At 37.4% G+C, this 20980-nt stretch overlaps 1 protein-coding gene across 7 annotated transcripts in view; it reads right to left on the bottom strand.

The window, feature by feature from the left end:
* Window positions 1-1556: 1556 nt before the first annotated feature.
* Window positions 1557-20980, bottom strand: part of LOC109000898 — an 85884-nt gene continuing 66460 nt past the window's right edge. For 5 of the 7 annotated variants that reach the window (XM_035686606.1, XM_035686601.1, XM_035686603.1 and 2 more), the window contains 14 exons: window positions 17042-17318; window positions 16185-16298; window positions 16018-16101; window positions 12901-12951; window positions 12638-12817; window positions 12311-12564; window positions 11859-12233; window positions 11692-11755; window positions 10923-11069; window positions 5747-5851; window positions 5136-5246; window positions 4951-5055; window positions 3965-4034; window positions 1557-2635 (listed from right to left, as the gene is read on the bottom strand). In XM_035686606.1, coding sequence (XP_035542499.1) covers window positions 1941-2635; window positions 3965-4034; window positions 4951-5055; window positions 5136-5246; window positions 5747-5851; window positions 10923-11069; window positions 11692-11755; window positions 11859-12233; window positions 12311-12564; window positions 12638-12817; window positions 12901-12951; window positions 16018-16101; window positions 16185-16298; window positions 17042-17318 — 2632 coding nt within the window. In that variant the 3' untranslated portion in view covers window positions 1557-1940. The remainder of the gene's footprint in view (window positions 2636-3964; window positions 4035-4950; window positions 5056-5135; window positions 5247-5746; window positions 5852-10922; window positions 11070-11691; window positions 11756-11858; window positions 12234-12310; window positions 12565-12637; window positions 12818-12900; window positions 12952-16017; window positions 16102-16184; window positions 16299-17041; window positions 17319-20980) is intronic. The other 2 variants (XM_035686605.1, XM_035686608.1) reach the window with 1 other exon arrangement.

Below are 20980 nucleotides of genomic sequence, written 5' to 3'. Positions count from 1 at the left end.
GCTATTTTTATGGCTAAGAACAACAAAAGTGGGAGTCGGAGTAAACACATCGACATTAAATATTTAGCCATAAGGGAACGTGTTAAAGAAAATAAAGTGGTCATTGAGCACGTAAGCACTGAACTAATGATCGCTGATCCTTTGACTAAGGGCATGCCACCGTTGAAATTCAAGGATCATATAGTGAATATGGGACTTGGTTCCATTATGTAGTTTTTCATTGTATGAACAATGTTATTTTTAATGAAATTCTTAATCATTTTGATGTTCTTTTCTCATATTAATGTGCACCTTAATTTATTTTTGAGAAAATTTATATGTATTGGACCAAGAATAAACATAGGGTTTATTCATTAAGAAATTGTTCCCACATAAATTGTAAAGAATGAATACATAGTAATACATGGAAGGTAATACTCGTCATTAGAGGACCTATCGCCATGATTCATGTATTTATTACTTAAATGAAGATTATTGATGGGTTTAAGATCAGGAGTGTTGACCAAGTGGGAGAATATTGATCGATTCTTTCTCATGAAGACGTTTGTGAGTGGGAGTCTATCATCTTAAGAGTCCTTTAAGTGGTCAAACACTCCCCCATCAATTTAAAATTGATCCCATGAAAATAAGATCACGTGGGACACGTAAACCCGAAATTTGATAAGAATTTCGGCTATAAATACATGTGTTTGGTTTCCAAACTCACTCACTCAATTCCCTTCGGTAATACACCATCTAAATAGAGTAGAGAAGAGTTTGGAAGAGCCAAACACAGTGAAAATCGAAACAAATACAGTGAATTGCATCAATGGCTGGAGGTAAGATTTCTTGGCGTTAAACCCTTTAATTCTCATTTCTAAAGTGTTATTCTGCATTAGAGAATTTTATTTAAGTCTAACAGCTCCAACTCCAACTAAAATTACAAAGAAACCCCCGACTCCATTTTATCGGAGCTTCAACTTTGACAGTAATGCCGAAGTTGGATTTTTGGATTTTGCACAACCCTAATTGAGTTAATTGCACAATAGCACCTCTTGGGCGTAGATGATTTCCTTTTGTCATCGTTCACAATATCTGATTATGGCTAGAACCTAGACGTGAGTCTGAGGAGGCGAGAGTAATACAACTTTATGTTGTACTGTCATATGGGTAGCATGTGAAGCTGTTAGTTTTAACTTTTTAATCATACTTGCTGTTCGATAAAGCACACGTGAAATCTAAACCAAAAATGCTAGTCAGATTGTTGGCTTCCGACATTTTTTTTTTTTTTTTTTACTTAAAGATTAAGGAAATGTTTTTTAGTGATGTTGTGAATTTTTTTTTTAAAATTTTTTTAAGAATATAACAAAAAAATGAATGAAAAAAAAAATAAAATAAAAAACATTTTTGATCGGACGGGTCTCGTGCTACATCCTCGGTGGATGTGGCACTGCTCAATCTAAACACACTAAAAATAACAACTAAACATAAACAGGACAAAACCACCTCAAAAGTGAAGAATATACAACTCCTTTTTGGCCATTTCGAATTAAGCCATCTTAAAACAGAACGCAAGCTTTGCGCCTTAATTCTATATTTACATGTATAAATAAAGGGATAAAATAGCCAAAAGTTCACGATGATACTGTACAGGAAGCCTAGAATTCGTAAAACTTGCCTACCAAAGTATTTAAAAGAAAAAAAGGAAAAGGGATGGCCACTATACAAAGTATACAACACGGTACACAAAAAAATATCGCAGTGTGCTAAACGTGCTATTAAAGCTGCATTTCAGTTAGGGCATCAATGGATCAGTTATTTAACGTTTGGTTACTGGTTCTCTCTCCAACTGTTTGAGCAGAGTGGGGACGAGGCAAGTGTGTAGCAGGCGCCAGGCCTTGCAATGAATCCAATCTTTCATAGTACCCCATATAAATGCGCTCTACATGATCACATCCAAGCTATTTGATATTACTTTGATGCAGAAGATGCCCATAACCCCAGCCTCGCTCTTTCCCAAGTTCAATCAAAGATAACAAAATCTGTAATAAGTTTTCTGCATCTTCCTCGCTTGCCAGTTCTAAATTCGTCTGAAAAAGAGGAAGAGTATTAGGAGGATTATCCCATCGCACAGTCATTGTTCCACTGCCTTTCCGGGGCCGATGCTGGTTCTGCCTCAATACGGTATCCGGACTGCCGACAATATGTATCACTCCTTGATCGGTATCAGCATGTATTATACTCTCCAAACCAATTTGTGATTCCATCACCCATTCCGGATCAGCAGAAATGCCTCGAAATTCAGGCTTTCCCAGGTCCACCAAGCTGGGGCAACTAAAAATTAATACAAATCTCTCGGTGAGGATAACAAACTTACCAACTTGTTTAAGTGCTTTGCACATGACTAAGACCTCATCCTTGAGCTTCAAACGACTGTCAGCCTCCACAAGTACTGATGTTCCAACTGCTTCTTCCCAAGAGTAGGGTCTCAGGGGAGTTTCCATGCTTAGAGGCCTTGGAAGACGGGCCCTAAAGCTCTGTGGCCCCAATTGATGTAGCCTACTTCTGTTTCTGATACTCTGTGCAGTTTTTCCAGTAACTTCAAGGATACTAGCTGCTGGCTTAGCCAAAAGTCCAGTGACTCCTAAAGCTATTCCTGCACCAAGAGATAGGCAGTGTCAAGAGCCAGGCAAACAAAGCCAGTCATCTCTGCATCTCAAGTGACAATGTTTGTGTCAGTGATCCCTTATGAGGATCTTGTTCTTTAAGGCAATTATGGTGATGATAATAGAATAATGCTATCCTTACACGCAAAAAACATACGGCTCATTACATGCTGTCTGCCTCATTAGCTTTCGACTTTATTTTAAAAAATAAAAACCGATCAAAAGTTGAAACAAGAGATAAACTACCAAACCCCTGACCAAGGAGATGAAATTATACTCTTCAAACCAATTTCTTTTACTGTTTCTTCCATCCTCTCAAATCCTAACCATTCCATTCTCTCAAATCTGAGCAAGAGAACGAGTACAAGGCAGCTGTAAGTGGTATTTGCAGAAAATGTAGAACCAAAATAACATGAAATTTGCAGTAGCTTTTTACCCTGTTAATAGTGGGTTTCGATGTCAAATGGTATTTGCAGCAGCTGTAAGTGTATAGTGAAATTGTTTCATCTCATCTCATCTAATAATATTCTAACAATATTTTATTCAACTTTCAACTTTCATCTAAAAGCATCTCAACTCAATTCATCTGAGTTGAGTTTAAATTTACGCCTAACCCAACATCCAAACACAACTTCCAAATTACTAAACATCACTAAACATAAGACCTCTTTACATGTGGGACCCACAACTTTTTTCAACTCAACACCTCTTTATACGCGGGACCTACAACTTTTTCAACTTCCCATAAATACATCTCTAAACTTATCTTAACATCCAAACACATCTTAGGTGGACCCCACAAAACTCACTCTACCATCTTAACTCACTACTATTCATAAAGAACTCAACTTATCTCAACTCAGCTCAACATCCAAACATAGCCTTAATGTTCTCAGTTTCGATGGTTTCTGTCTCAATCAGTCTCCAGATCCAATTATCTTGCAGATAACCTTCTACTGCAGATCAGATCAAATAGGTTTCTCATTCGGTCTCTAGCTCCTTTCTACCCAAGAATCTGTAAACTTGAAATCATGTGGCGCAAACCCAGAATCTGTAACCCAGATTGGTCCAAATTTCAGTGATAAAGTGGCTAGGATTTGGGAGAAGATGGTAGGAGCAATTTCGAAATGAGTAATGATTAGATTGAAAATAGCTGGGCGAGTATTTCTTTTACGTTTTGATCTGTTTTTATTTTTTTTATGAAAAAAAATTAAAGAGGCTGCCAGCACGTAAAAATCCCTACGTTTCCTATACGTATGAGTAGCAGTACTCATGTTCATATGATGCATACAATTACAGTGTGTTGGCAGACGGATTACCTGATAGAACACCAGGAAGGCCGTGTTTCTCAGCTCCTTTAATCGGTGACTGGAGAAGGCCAGTGAGTCCCTGAAATTAATGGTGTAAACATAGCTCAATATAAGGGGATGTTTGGCAAACATGAGAATTCTCAAATTTCTCATAATTTCATTCCCAAACAACACCCAAACACAAAACACTTTTCAATTTCAAATTTTTTAACTAATCATTACCTAATCATTATTCAAATACAAAAATCAATACAACTTTTACAAATTTCAAAACAAAACACAAAAATCAATACAACTTTTACAAACTTCAAAACAAAAATAATATTAAATTCTTTTCACTTCAAAACATCTTCACTTAAACCATTTCACTACCATTCACAAAATTCTGAGATACTCCAAGCATCCAATAAATCAACAAAAGACAGATAATATAGGGCGTTTAGTTTCTTTTCAAAGAAGCATATGCTGGCTGGTATTTGCTCAAGTCATACAAAGATCTAATAATCAAACATTGGAAAACCTCATAATATATACGACGTGCACATAGAGTGTATATGCATTTCAATTTCCTGGAATAGTTTCGAGTGCAGATGTGATGTGGGCCCTTGTAACTTGCTCATTACCCCAATATCAATTTATATATACGCCATGCACATAGACTGTACATGCAATTCAATTTCCTGGAATAGTTCCGAGTGCAGATGTGATGTGGGCCCTTGTGACTTGCTCATTAGCCTAATACCAGGAAATATTCCAGGAAATTGAATTGCATATACACTATGTGCATGTCGTATATATTATGAGGTTTTCCAATGTTTGATTTAATAAAATATTACTTTTACAGTAGAAAAAAATAACGAAAATATAACTGACTTCCCATTGCAAATTGGTTTCAGACAGTGCCCAATAGATCCACTATATGAAAAATGGAGAAAATCGGGGGATGTGCCCAAAATACTTGCATAATGGGAACCACTAAAGCGTGATAAACATACCTCCAAGACTTCATTTATCACACCTTTACTATGTGATGCAGCATTCATCTGCTGCTTTTCCATTGTTGAAACAGCTTGGTCATCAAATGTAAATGCAACAATACCCTACATGTAAAGAAACCCACTAAATATATAAAAGAAAACTGATCTGGTACCATTCAAATGTTTATTGAAAGAAGTGATACCTTTTGCGCAGCTTTACTGAACTGAGTGGCAGCATCACTTATAGCATACACCGTGTTACTCAGAAGACTAGTGCTACCTTGTGCCATGCCAGTAATAAGTCCAGTAGGGCTCTGCCAATAGAAGATATGTATATTACTGAACAAGGTAATTTCTGTTTTTCATTTTTCATTGATCTTTTATTGTCTTGCTTGTAATCTATTCCTATGCCGAAACTGATGAAGTTCTTCAAGGCTTGCTTGCTTGTAGAAAAATAGTAGAGAAAGGAACTTATCATTTAATAAAGTAAACACTATAGCCTAGAAAATGCATAAACTATAGTCGCCACAAGAAAAATTGGAGATCAAGTTCTGTTATTTTATCCTTCGGTTATGTACTCAGATTTACATAAACTTTTGACAGGATAAGAACGTTAATTATGAGATATCTACATTATCATTTACAATATCCTAGTCACTAGCTAGGAGTTATTATATTTGGTAGGTACATTTGACCTTGTGTTTATCTTCCTCAACTTCACAGTTGGCATCATTATCTGTTTGATGATCTCCCTACAACTATCTTAGAAACTATATACCTGCCAAATACTTTTTTTTTGATAAGTCATATATACCTGCCAAATACTCCTGGCTGGCATTGATAAGAAATCCTTGATCCCAAGCCCAAGCGTCCTTGCAAATCCCATGGGATTACCAATAACACCAGCAGAACCAAACACCTGCACATAAAATAATTACAGATGAATGAGAAGAGCATGACGTGACCTTCATTCCAGACAGGCACAGAGCAAACGGGAAGCCCAAGGAATCGCAGTCCACTTGTAAATGAATTCTGAATGTCCCTTCACCTGCAGTCTTATAACTCCAATAGCAGCTAAATTAGCCAGTGTAAAGTTAGTTAGTTATTAATCCCCAGAAAAAAGAATTCTCCTGCCGACATGCATAGAACAATAATTTCTTCGTTCCATTATAAATCCAATCTGGTAATGGAATTTTCATACTCAGTTTATTGGTAAAATTACATGCTTCCTTTCCCAAACTGCTTAAATTGCAGCTCTGTTGCTTGTTACTGGTACCCATAGAGTCATAAGTCATATTGGTCTTGATGTCATCTCCACATCAGATGGTGAAATGATGTGACTGGTGATGACAAGTTTAACTCATCTCTACTTGGAAGTTCCAGATCACTCTCCCTGAATTCTAATAGAAAATTTAAAATCTACAACCATTTCACCAGTCTAGGATATCCAATAGAGCTGAAAACTTCGTAAATAAAGTTGTCATATAACTAGTTAGTAGATGATTAAGGTCTCAAGCATACAAACCCATATTTACTTTTTCAGACCCATTTTCCCCAAAACCTACAAACCACTAAATACTTGCATCTAGAAGAAAATTCATACATACTTGTTTCAGATGAAAATATTTTTTGGGAAAACATTTTTATCACTTGGCTTGTTCAGAAAGGGTAGAAAAGAGAGGTCAACGAAAAAGGAGTAGTTGGTCAATGGGAAAACCATGTGTCGGGGGTGGAAAATGACGTGCCCCTCTCCAGGACTGTAAGTCATTCCACCCCCCTTGCTTCACTCGGCCTGTCAGGTAAAAGATAGACGTGGCCAAATTATAGATCACCATGTGTCGATTTCTTCTTAAAATTATTTTACTAAATATTTTTTTGAAAATTAAGAAATATATATTTTTCTAATAAAAACTGATCTTTATATATTTAAAAACTTAAAACTGTAGAAAACAACTAACTCCCACTTTTGTTTTGGCCACTCGTGAGGTGGCAGGAATCTGGCCACCCCATGGATGCCAAAGTTCGGCCACCCGTGGTGCTTGTAGCCACTACAAGTGGCATTCAGAAAATTTGTTGATGTTTTTAAAAATATATAATAATTTTTTATTATAAAATTATATTTCTCATTTAAAAAAATAAATAAATTATTTTAAGAAAAAATTTAAATTGAAACATGGCGGTCTGTGATTGGTGCATGTATTTTAATGGTGATATATGAACTCATACCGCATGGCAGAGGATTTTATTTACAATAAAACTCATACTGCATGTGGTTATTGTTAAAAAAACTAGCAGAATGTCTTAAATCGAAGAAACCCATAGCACAATGGGTGTATGAACAAAATTTGCTAAGATTATTAGATTTGATGTTTCTCACCCTTATATTCTCTATCTCTCTCTCTCTCCCCGTTCCTTCACTCAGCATTTACAGCGAATTTTCAAGTGAAAATTTTATTACTGCCAATAATCTTTAAAAGATTAATTTTCTATTTTGCGAGAGTAGATGATGAATTAAAATTAGAAGTCATACTATCACAAATGCAACCAAACATCAGAAATTCTTTTCCATATCATTTTCAAGGTGCCAACCAAACATAAAAAAATCAACAATTCTTCCAAAACATAATTTCATCAGAATACACTTCCCCATTTCTCATTTTACATTGAAACAAACACAAACAAATTTCGATAAAACTTCAAGCAAATACTACCTATTGTTCAACTCAAGCAAAGCTAAGGCATCTTACCAACAGATGCAAAATTATGCAGTAGAATCTGTGGCAGTCCAAATAAACAGATGCAAAGTCTTCCAATGTATCCCCCCCAATATGGTCCTCAGACTGCATCATCGACTGACTAATGAGTGGAGGAGTGAAGAGGCAGTTCATAATATCGGAGAGGGATATCCAATAGGAAAATTCATAAAGAACTCTAGAAATCTAATAGGAGATCCTTCAACATATGAGAAGAAAAAATATTCAAAAATTGTCTCCACTGTACTATTTGATTGAGAAACATGACATTTTAACCTTTAATAGCAAACATTAACATATCCTAACTCTAACAAAGTCAGCATATATATATCACATAAGCCCAACTTGGAACAAGTAAACTTTTAACTGATTTTGACATTAAGGTTTTGTAAACTTGTTGGCCAACTGGTCTCTAGAATTCTAGAATCGTCTAGAAATATTGTCTTGAACCAAATAACAATCAACCTCAAAATGCTTGGTTCATTCATTAAAAACTGGGTTAGATGCAATATGTAAAGCAGTTTGGTTATCACAAAACAACAGAATAGGAATAGGAGATCAGAATCCACTCTAGAAGAAAGTTCTGTAATCACATCAACTCACTAGCAATATTCGCCATTGCCCCATACTCTGCTTTGACAATAAACTGTGCCACTGCCGTCTTTTATTTTTCCAAGTAACTAGGTTACCATCTAACAATACATTGCACTCATTTGGCTGTCCTATTCAGCAATATTTTTGGCTTTTGAGTTGGTTAATGATGATGTATTTTCACTATTTTGTGGATGATTTTTCTTGAGCACTGGGCAAAACCCACACGTTGGGTGCAACTTTTAATTATGAAGTATCTTGGTGTCCGTTGGGTGCAACTTTTAAAGCCAAGACAATTTGGGAGGAGGTGTTAGAGAAATTAGAGCGTAGGCTAGCCGGGTGGAAAATGTAATACTTATCGAAAGGGGGAAGATCACTCTTATCAAGAGCACTCTATCTAACCTTCCCACATATTTCATGTCTTTATTTTCCCTTCTGGCAAGCATAGCATCTAGAATTGAGAAACTCCAACGTGACTTTTTGTGGAGTGGACTAGGGGATGAGTTTAAATTTTACTTAGTTGGATGGGATAAAGTGTGCACCCCCTTGAGAGCTGGTGGATTGGGGTTTCGTAATGTTAGATTCTTTAATAAGACTCTATAAGGAAAATGGTTGTGGCGACAAAATTATGAGAGGGAAGCCTTATGGAAAGGGGTGATTGATGAAAAGTATGGGTGTGCAAGGGGGGGCTGTTATTCTAATGAGGGGAGGGGGGCTTATGGTGTTGGGTTGTGGAAGCACATAAGGCAAGGGTGGGGGGCTTTCTCGAGTAATACTAGGCTGTGTTTGGGGGAGGGCAATAGAATCAGTTTTTGGAATGATGTGTGGGTGGGAGATATGGCTCTTAAAGATGCTTATCCTAATATCTTCAGAATTGCAAGAGAAAAGGAAGCTATGGTGGCTGATGTGAGGGTAGTTAGACATGGTTCACAAGAGTGGAACATCAACCCCACTAGGGAGGCACAAGATTGGGAAGTGAGTGCTCTGGTGGATTTTTTCAGCTTACTATATAACATCACTGTTGCGGTTCCAGCAGAAGACACGATGGAATGGAGGCCTTCTAAGAAAAGGAAATTTTCGGTATCCACTTTCTATGACGTTCTTATAGCTCAAGCTAGGCCCAATTTTCCTTGGAAGAACATATGGAGTAAAGCATCTCCCAAGGCTGCGTTCTTTGTTTGGACAGCAGCTTTAGAGAAGATACTAACCATGGACAACCTAAGAAGGCATGGACTCATAATTACGGGCTGGTGCTGTATGTGAAGAAATAGTGGGGAAACGGTAGATCATTTAGTCTTACATTGTGATTTTGCAAGGGACAGAATTATTTCTTCAACAGATTGGGAGTAGCATGGGTAATGCCGGGAACGGTAGTGGAACTACTAGCCAGCTGGAGAGGGATCACAGGGACACCACAGATTGTAGCTGTGTGGAAGATGGCTCCTATTTTTATTTTCTGGTGTATTTTGAGTGAAAGGAATGATAGATTCTTTGAGGATCATAAACGTTCCTCGGAGGAGTTTAGGAGTTTCTTTTGGAAGACTTTATTTATGTGGGCCATTGCTTTAGAGTTAAATGGTCTCAACTTCCATGATTTCCTTGTAAAAATTTCTAGTTCTTAATTTGGTGTACTCATATGTATACTTCTGGTGTACTTGGGCAATACCTATCTTTATCAATTTGCTTCTTACTTAAAAAAAAAAAAAAAAGAAAAATCCCCAAACCACGGAAGCCACAATGCAAAACTCAAACCATGGCAGCCACAATCTCGGTTTTACCATTTACACCAAGGCCACTAACTACAGCAGACACAATGGTGGCGGTGACATCACACTGATGATGAAAGTGAAATTGGCACCATCCTTAACAATGGGCATGAAGCCCATTGGTTTTGTACTTCACAATGCACACATAGAGAATGAAATATAGAAGAAAATAAAGAGGTGGAAACATCAAGAGGATTGAAGACAATTAAAAACCCTAATCGGTATGCTCCGATGCCATGCTAATAAGGATTGCATGAAAGAAAGATAGAGGAGGCTATGTAATAGCCTCGGTCAGACTTTCATTATAAATGAGTGTTTATATATTAGTTGTGTTGCAAATAAAGTAAAATGAACAAATATTCCCTCATAACAAATTATTCCTTCAACTAACATATCCTTCTCACTCTAACAAAGTCTTTTAACAAATTTCACGAAAACACACGATATATGCACGCGTGCATCATTGAGATAAACTAAACAATGGTGGTTGTATTGAAAAAACCCTTTAGTTAGAAAGCAGGCATGAAAATACTGTCCCATGGGAGAAGCTGGCAAGAGAATACATCTGCCAAAAGCAGTAAACATTAAACAAAACTGAATCTTAGCCTCAAGGGCAAAAATTCTCATTATTTATCCTAATAAAAACCTAGAAACTAGGAAGAAGAATTAGCAGGACAAAAACAGTAGTCTGTGGCAAAGTTTGAAGCATGCAACTAAAATTAATTTCTAAATGGTAGTACAAATCGATAACACTTTTAACAACTCCTCATCTTACTGCACAATGACATTCTTTAATTCATCAATGATGTACAATGCAATAAAAATACTTAATAAAGCAAAAAGTGTAATGAAAATGACCTTATAATTATAAAAAATTTACCTTGTAAATCTCATGAAGAAGTTGCCGAGTGTAATGCCTGATAACGATCTCCTGAATGGATTCCCAGCTAGCCATGTGATGCGCAATAGTCAGTTGTTTGAGATGAATACGTGCTCCCTCCACATCAGCAAGAGCCATAATGCCTCTCTGTAATTTATTATCACCATAAGTATTCATGTAAAATGACGGTGATGCTAGATTTTAGTTCTGAGAAAAGTTATCATAATATGGTGGATATATCCATCAGTTGAAACTGTTTCTCCGAGTCCACATCCTTGTCATTCTCTTTCCAGAAATAGAGGATACTCAATCTCCACCTGTAGTGGGGGGCTTCGCATATACATACAATTAAAATACAAATATACATGTGTCGCGCATGCGTAACTCAAAATTTACTTCAGGTGGCAACATAAAGATTTCTACATGGATTGCCATGCCTATTCATGTATGATGTCCCCATGTACAGAGACCCAATTTTTAACCTTTTATAATCCACTCCATGCATCCTACCGTTCGGAGATTTTTTTTTGAGATTATACAAATCATATAGCACCCAACTTTGTGTAACAAAACTCCACATGACCCAAAGTTTTTAGACTACCTTTCTAGTACATACCATGTTTATTAAATATCAGAGTTTTGTACTGCCTGTCAATCCACTGCCACTCTCCTATGTGGGCTTGGAAGAATTAGTTATAATATCTTGGACACCATTTCTTGGAAAAATATGCTGCATTTTTTTTCTAAGCAGGAAAAAGATGTAGCTTACATGGATGAGAGAGTCTCCAGAGGAAAGAACCCCATTTCTGAGCATCCATGGAGAGCTGGAAAAGCTGTGCAAGAGATATTCATCATAATAAATTGGCTTTAAGGAATAAGGTAAGAATAAGCTATATACAGCAAACTCATGGCTGCTGGGAGGAATAACAGACTCACCTTAACGTCAACTTGATGGGGGCCACATCAAACACTTCAACATAGATTTTCTTCTGTCTTCTCGCCAAAAGATAAATTTGCTGCCAAGGAGCTCCAATTGGAACTACTGAAGGTAATGAAAGACTGCCCCTATTGTTTTCATTAAACACAGGAACATACATTGATAGGAGGCGATCCTCCCTTACATTCAAGTACTCAATTTTCTGAACATCTGCCAAGGATTCCTTCACCAAACGCATATCATAGATATGAGGATGAAGTAAGGGATCCGAAAATGGCAAGACTCTATATTGGGACCTTGAATACACATTTTTGAATAAGTGAAACAAGCTCAGTATCACTTCTTCCTCAAGCTCAAGGTGGAAATCTGCTACTCTGCAGGCAATAAAAGTTATATAATAAGCACCAAAAGTCTCAAACTTTTAAGATATACTAATTTCAGAAAATGTAACCTTAGGCTTATATATTCAAATGACACCAATGAAATATCTTTCTTCCTCCACTTTGACACAGCTAGGTAGAATACGGGTTCGCAAGAGTTTTCAGAAGCCAATGGTTCACGGTCAAAGGACAAGATAACCGGATATGGGGTAGTGCGCAGCTGGTTGTCTATTTGCAATGATGAGATTTGACAGGAAAGCTTCTGCTGATCCAAACTCTGTAGCAGCTCGACTGTTAAATTCTTTGCACAAGCGAAAAGCAATTCCTGCAAAATAATAAACCGATGAACAAAGTTTGGAGAAGTTTCATTGATGAAGAGAAATCTATATTCCATATACCTGTGGGCCATGATTAATCAAGGAGATACCAACATGTGGAATAACAAAAGATATTTTTTCCTTGTAATCAACAAGCTTTTCATGTTTCTGAGAATGTTTCCTTTTTTCTCTAAAGTGATAGACACTTGAATTCTTGATGTCATTCAATATGTGGTAACTTGAATCAATAACACAGAGGACCTGTAACGGGTGAATGCAACGTTAAGCTATCAAGATAACACACCAAATAGTCCACTGCATGCACTAAACTATTAGAAATGCACCTTGGTTGCCCCTTCCGCATGGACTGACAAATGCAATGTTCTCTCAGGCTTCTGCAGGCAAAAATTAGTGTAAGCCAGCAAACGAATGGTGCAAGAATTCATGCATATAAGGTTATCTAACAAGTAAGAACCACAGATATCCATCAAGTATGGAAGTTAATTACAAGAATGACAGAGACTATGGCACATGCCGCTAATAAACGCTTATCGGATTGAGAAGTCACAACATGATTCTCTTTGGGGTGGACTAGGTGAAGAGGAAAAATTTCATTTAGTCAATTGAGACAAGGTATGATGCAAAGTTTTGAAATCTGTTCCGGTGACCGTTCCGGTTGGAGCACTGGAACGGAATATTTTGGTACCGGTACATTTCGGTGTACCATTTCAGGATAGACATTAAATGGATAAATTATATATATATATATAAACTATATTCCAAAATAATATCAATACAAGTCTTAAAAATATACATAACTGAGAAACTTAAATATATTTTTTAATATAAGTCTTAAAAACACACATATATGTAAAACACACATATTTATTGGTATATTTATTTTATTTTTAAACCATGGTAAACACACTGACTTGACTTGCATCATGCAGAATTTTAAGAAAGCATTATAAATTGAACTTTTGTCCCAATTTTGAGTTGGTTCAATCAGGTGTCACAGAATTTTAAAAACACACAAAAATAAATTTTTACTAGACGTCTAGAGATGGAGTTGGTCCAATCAAGTGTCACACATGGATGACAAGTCAAACGTCAAAAGTGTTTTGGCAGGGATTTCTGGATGGAGTCTCGCAGGGGAAGGGCAGATCAGAAGATGGGGTAGTTGACTGGGCCATAAAAATATAATTTCATCTCTCATTCTTCAGCTGATTTATAAAAGGACCATTGCTTTAACTTCATTCAAATGTTTAACTTAATTTCGGACCAGAATTACCATTCCAGCCGAAATACCGGAATCAAGCAGGAATTGACCGAAATTGGCCGAAACCCGGAATTTGACCCGAGACGGAATAGGTCCGGCACAAGAAATTCCGGCCATTCCAGTTGGAATGGAATGGTTTTTAAAACGTTGATATGATGTCCAATTTCAGGTGGTGGCTTAGGGATCCAAAACCTGAGGGTATTTAATCAAACTCATCTTGAGATATGGATGTGGTGGCACAACCATGAGAGGGAGGCCTTGTGAAAGATGGTGATTGATTCAAAATATGGGGGTGATTTTCTTTTTGGGGATTTTTTTTTTTTGGGGGGGGGGGGGGGGGGGGGGGTGCATGGGAGGTACAAAGAGCTATAGAAGAGCGTTAGAAAAGGTCGGGTGGTATTTTCTAGACACATCAAATATGTGGTAGGGGATGGCTATAGGGTCAGATTCTGGTATGACACTTGTCTATAGGATCAGAGTGACCCGGAGGCATGATTGGGAAATTGGTTTTGGGAGACTATCAAGTGGAATGTTAGTTTCTTCAGGCCCATGATTGGGAAATTGGTAGAACTTCAGAATGCTTCAGCTTGTTGTATTCCACAGGAGTCAGTAATCAAGAGGTGGATAAACTGTAGTGGGCTCCCTCTAAGAAAGGGAAACTCTCTTGATTGGGGAACCTTTAAAGGCCACTTTCTTTGTATGGAATGCCCCTTTGGGGACGATCGTGACAGCGGACAACCTATGGAAATGCTGGATCATTGGTATTGAATGGTGTTGCATACGTAGAAAAAGTGGTGAAACAATGGATCATTTACTAGTTCATTGTGAGGTTGCTAGGGTCTTGTAGGATGAGTTTTTTGGAAGAGTTGGGTTAGCTTTGGTCATGCTTGATGGTATTGCATATTGAAGAACCCTTCAAGGTATTCCACATACTGTTTCAATCTGGAAGATGGCTCTCATTTGCGATTTATGGTGGACTTGGAAGGAAAGAAGCGACTGTTGTTTCAAAGATTGGGAACGCTAATTGAAGGAGCTTAGATCTTTCTTTTTCAATATGTTATTTCTAAGAACAGTAGCTGTTGATTTAATGGGCTTACTTTTCATAATTTTCTTGGATCCTTTCCTCCTTCCTAGTTAGGTGTTTTGTCTTGTATATTTCCTGTGTACTTAGGCTATTCCAACTCTTTTATCATTCAAACTTTTTACTTGTCAAGAAACAAATATTTTATTAATGATGAAAAAGAGTGGTACTCCAGCACACAGGATGTATACAAGAGATACACCTAACAAACCCATTTACTTCGAAAAAAATAACCTTCCTGGTAGACTGGTAGTATTTAAAAAGAAAAACCCTTTTTTAACATAAAAACTCAATGCAAGTTTAAGTTTTGTGTCTCACTTTCTCTGTGCATTTATCATGGCTAAATTGGTTTTATCATATATGAAGCATAAAAAAATAATTTCATGTGATAACTACCTACATATTCTATGCTAATTAATGAAGCCATTTTGAATTCTAATCTGTTAAGAAAGTCATGACAATAATGAAAGACTACTTGGATTTATAAGGCAGCTATTCTTTAATTGATTAAGTTTTTTGGATCTTTATTGTTAAAGAGAAGCCCTGTCTTCTCATTCCTAAGAAAATATTTTCCTCTAGATCATACAAGCGAAGCAATGATAGTGGATAGCTCAGGTATAGTTTGGTTTACAAATTCTGCAGTTGTTATGACATCCCAATCTGATTAAATTATACAATGTGTTATTTTGTTTTCTTTGTAATCACTTCTCCAATTTTGTAATATTGTCTGTAATTTCAGTGAGAAGACAAAGAAGGTTTCCCCGCCAACACAAAAAAGTGATAAGCATATCAAAAACAAAACATTATTCAATTTGTTTCTCTTTTTCTTTTGTCATGCAACTCTGGAAGAACTCGACTAAGCACAGTTTTACAGGAGTATTGAGCTGATGTTGGTTATCTATTTTCACACAACATTCAAGGGACGAAATTAGATCGATTTGTTGGTCATTTTTGGACAGATGATCTGGGGACTTCAAAAAAGGATCAGTTCAGAAAATTAAACCATGCAAAGTTGATACAAACTAAAGAATTCGACACCAATGTTTTGCAAACCATTGACCGTTATAGTTAACATAAAGAATAAAGGCTAAACAAATATACCTCAGAGGATGATGGTAAGTATACAGGCTTGTACTCTTTGACATCATCAAGAGAATATGACCCCAGAACACGCTCTCCAGGTACCTTGCAGTTCCGAAGGCACCAACAAGCTTTCCTTAGTAAACAATAGAAGGTACCATCATATTAAATGAAACCAAATAGCTTACCTCCACAGCTAGACGGTGTGGGTAGCAGGGTTCATCCCAGGCATAAGGGCAAGATGTATAAGAGTGAACAATAGTCTCAAAAGTCTCACATTTTTGCTGGTAGATCCGTAGCCTCTACAAAGTGGCAAGTACCAAAAATAGTGAATCAAGATTTGAACATCATGGCTGTGCAGGACTCTGGAGAATATACATCGTTGACCATGCATTTTGACATTTGACCAATGGGTTCAAACAACATGCAAAAGACTAAAGGAAGCAAGAACGTTTAACTATATAACTATCAAACACCTATAGAAATGATAAATGATAAATTTACACTGATAAGCATAAGAAAAATCCAAACCATATCTGAGCTTATACTCCCAAAGAACTAATGGAGGTTACAATTGGTCGAATCATTATTAAATTTTTAGAACTTCTTCCTACCAGGCAATTTAGAATCCCAGCCAACACCTAAACACTACCATGCAAGAATTTTCCATTGATGTGGGGGTGTTACAATCTCACCACTCATGCTTGACACCCTAGTCTTGGTTAGGATTGACTCTAATAACACTTAGAACAACCCAAGTAAGGCACAAGCCACATCCAGGCTTATATTTCAACAGGACTAATAAATGTTAACTTGGAATCCTATAAATGTTGAGAACATTTCTTCCCAAGCAATGGGGGATCCCACCTATTTCCCTCCCATAGATGTGGGGTGGTACAGAGAAAGAGATGAGTGAAGAAAAATATTTTGTAAAACAAGGAGGCCAATTAGAAACATTAGCACAGAAAAAAAAACACAAAATCAACCATGAAACCTTAATTTGGGATATATGTAGCAAATAAACTAAATGAACAACAATACTGACCTCCTTTGAGAAATTATCAATTCTGTATGGCATATACCCTGTGTCATCATCTGATAAAAGAATCAAGTTTGTCCCAGAACTTCCATGGAGGCTTCCAACAATTTTCTCATCTCCAATGGAAACATCAGCATTCTGCACTTCAACCCGTATCATATTCAATGCATTGGAGACGTAATTCCGCAATTTGACTTGAGTATCACCTAGATGATCTGGCAAGAAACCGCCGGACCATTGCCATCCAGGTTCATTATAACGAATGGAAACCAGTAACTCCCTGCTGCATGTTGAAATGTAAATAAAGGAGGAAAAGCAGAATACTTAAAAAAATTGAAATGGAAGAGGGAACTCCAAGTAATGGAAAAAAGTAAGCAAACAAAGAGGCTATAGACATGATTCAGTAGATGAAACAGATGAAACAGAGTACCAATGTCCACAGTCTAGTAGAAATTACCCAAGTTTAATCTATAAGTACCGTCCAAGTTTAACATCTTCAGCTTAAATATTTAATTTGTTATGCTTTTAAGCAAACACCTCCTTTGATTCTCTCATTCTGCAAGAAATCCTCGCATGGTAGCTTTGGGCTAGAACTCTGGTAATTACTCCCACAAACTATTTTTATTGGTAAACAAATTTTATTGAAGAAAATAATGTGCAATGTGCAAGTGCATGGGACATATACAAGCGCATCACCTATGAATGATAATCCAGTGATGCAAGAACGTCATGAAAGCTCATGCCATTAAAATCAATTTCAATCTCTGACTTTTTGTTGTTGCTTTCTACTTCCTAAGAATGTAATTAGGTGTTTTGTTTTGTATACTGTGTACATGGGCTTCACCTATTTCATTTGTTCTAATAAAATTGTCTTTCTTACTTATCAAAAAAAGAAAAAAAATCAATTACAATCTACCAATGGAGTAACGTGTTAAAAAAGAATGCTTTAAGCTCATCCATTGACTGCTCGCGATCTTCAAAACTTCTTTCGTTCATCTCCCTTCAATGACACCACCATAAGCATATCGAGACCATCTTCCAAATTGTTGCAATTTGTAGATTAACATGAAGGCCTCTCCAATTTGCTAGAAAATCAACAACCATTCTCAGCATCACCCAAGCTAACCCCACTCTAGCAAAGAAGTCATTCTATAGGGTCATGCCAATCTCACAATGGAGCATTAGTGGCCAATGGAATCACTCTTTTTGCATATGCAACACCAATCCATGACAAGGATTTGGCGTTTCCATTAATATTTATTCTAAGCTGAAGATCTTTTCTAAGTTGTCCATACAAAAAAAAGGAAAACTATCTTTAGGGTCTCCAAATAGGCCCCGCCCCCCCTACTAGTCCGGCTAGCTAGTGAGTAGTTCAAGTTTTCACCTAATTCACTAAGGAATATTTCGATTGCTTTTGGCAGATTGCTAGAGTTACAGGCTTGCAATGAACCCAAAGCTTATTGCTTACAAATTAGATAGGACCATTACTGCCCTAAATCCCGCTTGGGGGGATTATACAAACCAACTACTGCACCAACTTTCAGCTACTTCGGTTACCTTGGATGCCAAACTAACTCAGACTATTTAATTGCGCAAGTGACCATTGATCCTTCCAAAGCGTCCTTGAGGAAGATACGGAATTTATTGGTGATACCAGAAGCTTTTTTTTTTTTGATAAGTAAAATAAGTATATATTCATCCAAACAAGTGTCAATTACAAACAAATGTTCTAATGCTCCCATCCTAATTAGGTGGGAGCATTAGAAACTAAAAACTCATGAAATTCCATGCCATTAAAGACCACAGCATTAGCCCAAGTACATAGGGTCCTAAAAAATAACATTTTTAGCTCCGCTATTGATCTCTCTTTGTCTTCAAAAATCCTCTCATTGCACTCCTGCCATAAGCACCACAAAATACAGTTTGGAATCATCTTCCAAACCGCTTTAATCTGTCTCGCACCTCCAATTGAGGTCCAACAGGCCAAAGCATCCATCACAGTTTCTGGCATAACCCACGCTAGATCTACTATGTTAAACACCGCATCCCAAATAGTCCTGGCTACTTCGCAATGTAAAAGTAAATGATCCACCGATTCACCCCCTTTTTTACACATACAACACCAGTCTGCTATAATTATGTTTCTTTTTCTTAGATTATCCGTAGTAAGAATCTTCCCCAGAGCCGCTGTCCAAACAAAGAAAGAAGCTTTGAGAGGAGCCTTATTGCGCCAAAGCTTTCTCCATGGAAATTGTCTGTCAGGAACTTGTGTAAGTACCTTGTAAAAGGAGCTAACAATGAAGACCCCTTTCCTTGTTGGACTCCACCACAAATCATTTGTATGCTGGGTATTTGGGCGACAAGAGTATAAAAGACTATAAAAATCTACAAAACTCCCCATCTCCCAGTCATGTGCTGCCCGAAAGAAATTGATATTCCATTGGATGTTTCTACCTACCACTTCCATTACCTCCGCCACCATGGCATCTTTAGCATTTGCAATCACGAAAAGTGTAGGAAACCTATCTTGTAGAGCACTATCGGAACACCAAACATCCTTCCAAAATCTGATCTTTGAACCTGTACCCAATTGCAATCTTGTATGTTGATGGAAAACCACCCATCCTCTTCTAATGTGTTTCCATAGTCCCTTACCAGCGGCCCCTCGAACATCTCTAGTACACCAACCCCCCTCAAGACTACCGTATTTGTTCTCAATCACAATCTTCTATAAGGCATCCAGTTCCTTGATATACCGCCACAACCATTTGCCAAGTAGTGCCCGATTGAACATCCTCAAATTTCTAATACCCAAACCACCATTGGATATAGGACGGCACACCATTTCCCACTTGACTAAATGGAATTTGAACTCTTCACCTAGACCCCCCCACAGAAAGTCTCTTTGTATCTTCTCAAGACGTCCCGCTACACTAGCCGGTATAGGGAATAAGGATAAGAAGTAAGTGGGTAGATTAGAAAGCGTACTTTTAATAAGCGTAATCCGGCCCCCTTTTGACAAATACATTCTCTTCCAACCTGCCAATCTTCTCTCTACTTTTTCAATCACAGTATCCCAAATAGAAATCGCCCTCGAGGCTGAACCCAATGGTAATCCCAAATAGTTCATAGGGAGAGACCCTATCTTACAACCCAGTGTACCAGCCAATACTCTCAAATTTTGAACTTCTCCAATAGGCACCAACTCAGATTTATCATAATTCACTTTTAAACCAGACACTGCTTCAAAACAAAGCAACAATGCCCTCACAGCCCTCAATTGATCTAACTCGGCATCACACATAATAAGCGTATCATCTGCAAACAGTAAATGTGAGATGGTAATGGTACCCCTACTCGGCGATCCAATCTGAAAACCACACATATAACCATTAGTCACTAAGGCTGAAATCATCCTGCTTAGTGCCTCCATAACAATAACAACAAGTAATGGAGACAACGGATCCCCTTGTCTCAAGCCACGAGAGCTCGGGAAGAAACCCTCTGGACTTTCGTTGATTAACACAAAGAATCTTGCCGTGGAGATACACCATCTGATCCATGACCTCCATTTTTCTCCAAATCCACACCTACCCAGTAGATATAGAAGAAAATCACAATTAACATGATCATATGCCTTCTCCATATCTAGCTTGCACATAAGCCCTAAAGTGATACCAGAAGCTTAATTGCATATTCCAGGATTCATGAAGGCCGAAAGGCTTGGGTACGGCTATGAAGAGTAGACCGTTCTGTTTCCAGTGATCAAATCCGATGTATACATGCTAGAAGACAAGACGACGATAGTTGTCCAAAGATGCTTGAGGATTCATGACCGTACATACTGACATCGGTAGGGGTCCATGAGCTTTTAAGGCATATTTCATCATTTTTTGCTCACGTTTCATGCACGTGTGTTGGGCCAATCCCCCACCCTCCATAAGA

The sequence above is a fragment of the Juglans regia genome, chromosome 16 (assembly GCF_001411555.2).
Source record: "Juglans regia cultivar Chandler chromosome 16, Walnut 2.0, whole genome shotgun sequence".
In the NCBI taxonomy this organism is placed as follows: domain Eukaryota; kingdom Viridiplantae; phylum Streptophyta; class Magnoliopsida; order Fagales; family Juglandaceae; genus Juglans; species Juglans regia.
The sequence above is the reverse complement of the archived record's forward strand: the minus strand, read 5'-3'. Positions and strand labels throughout refer to the sequence as shown.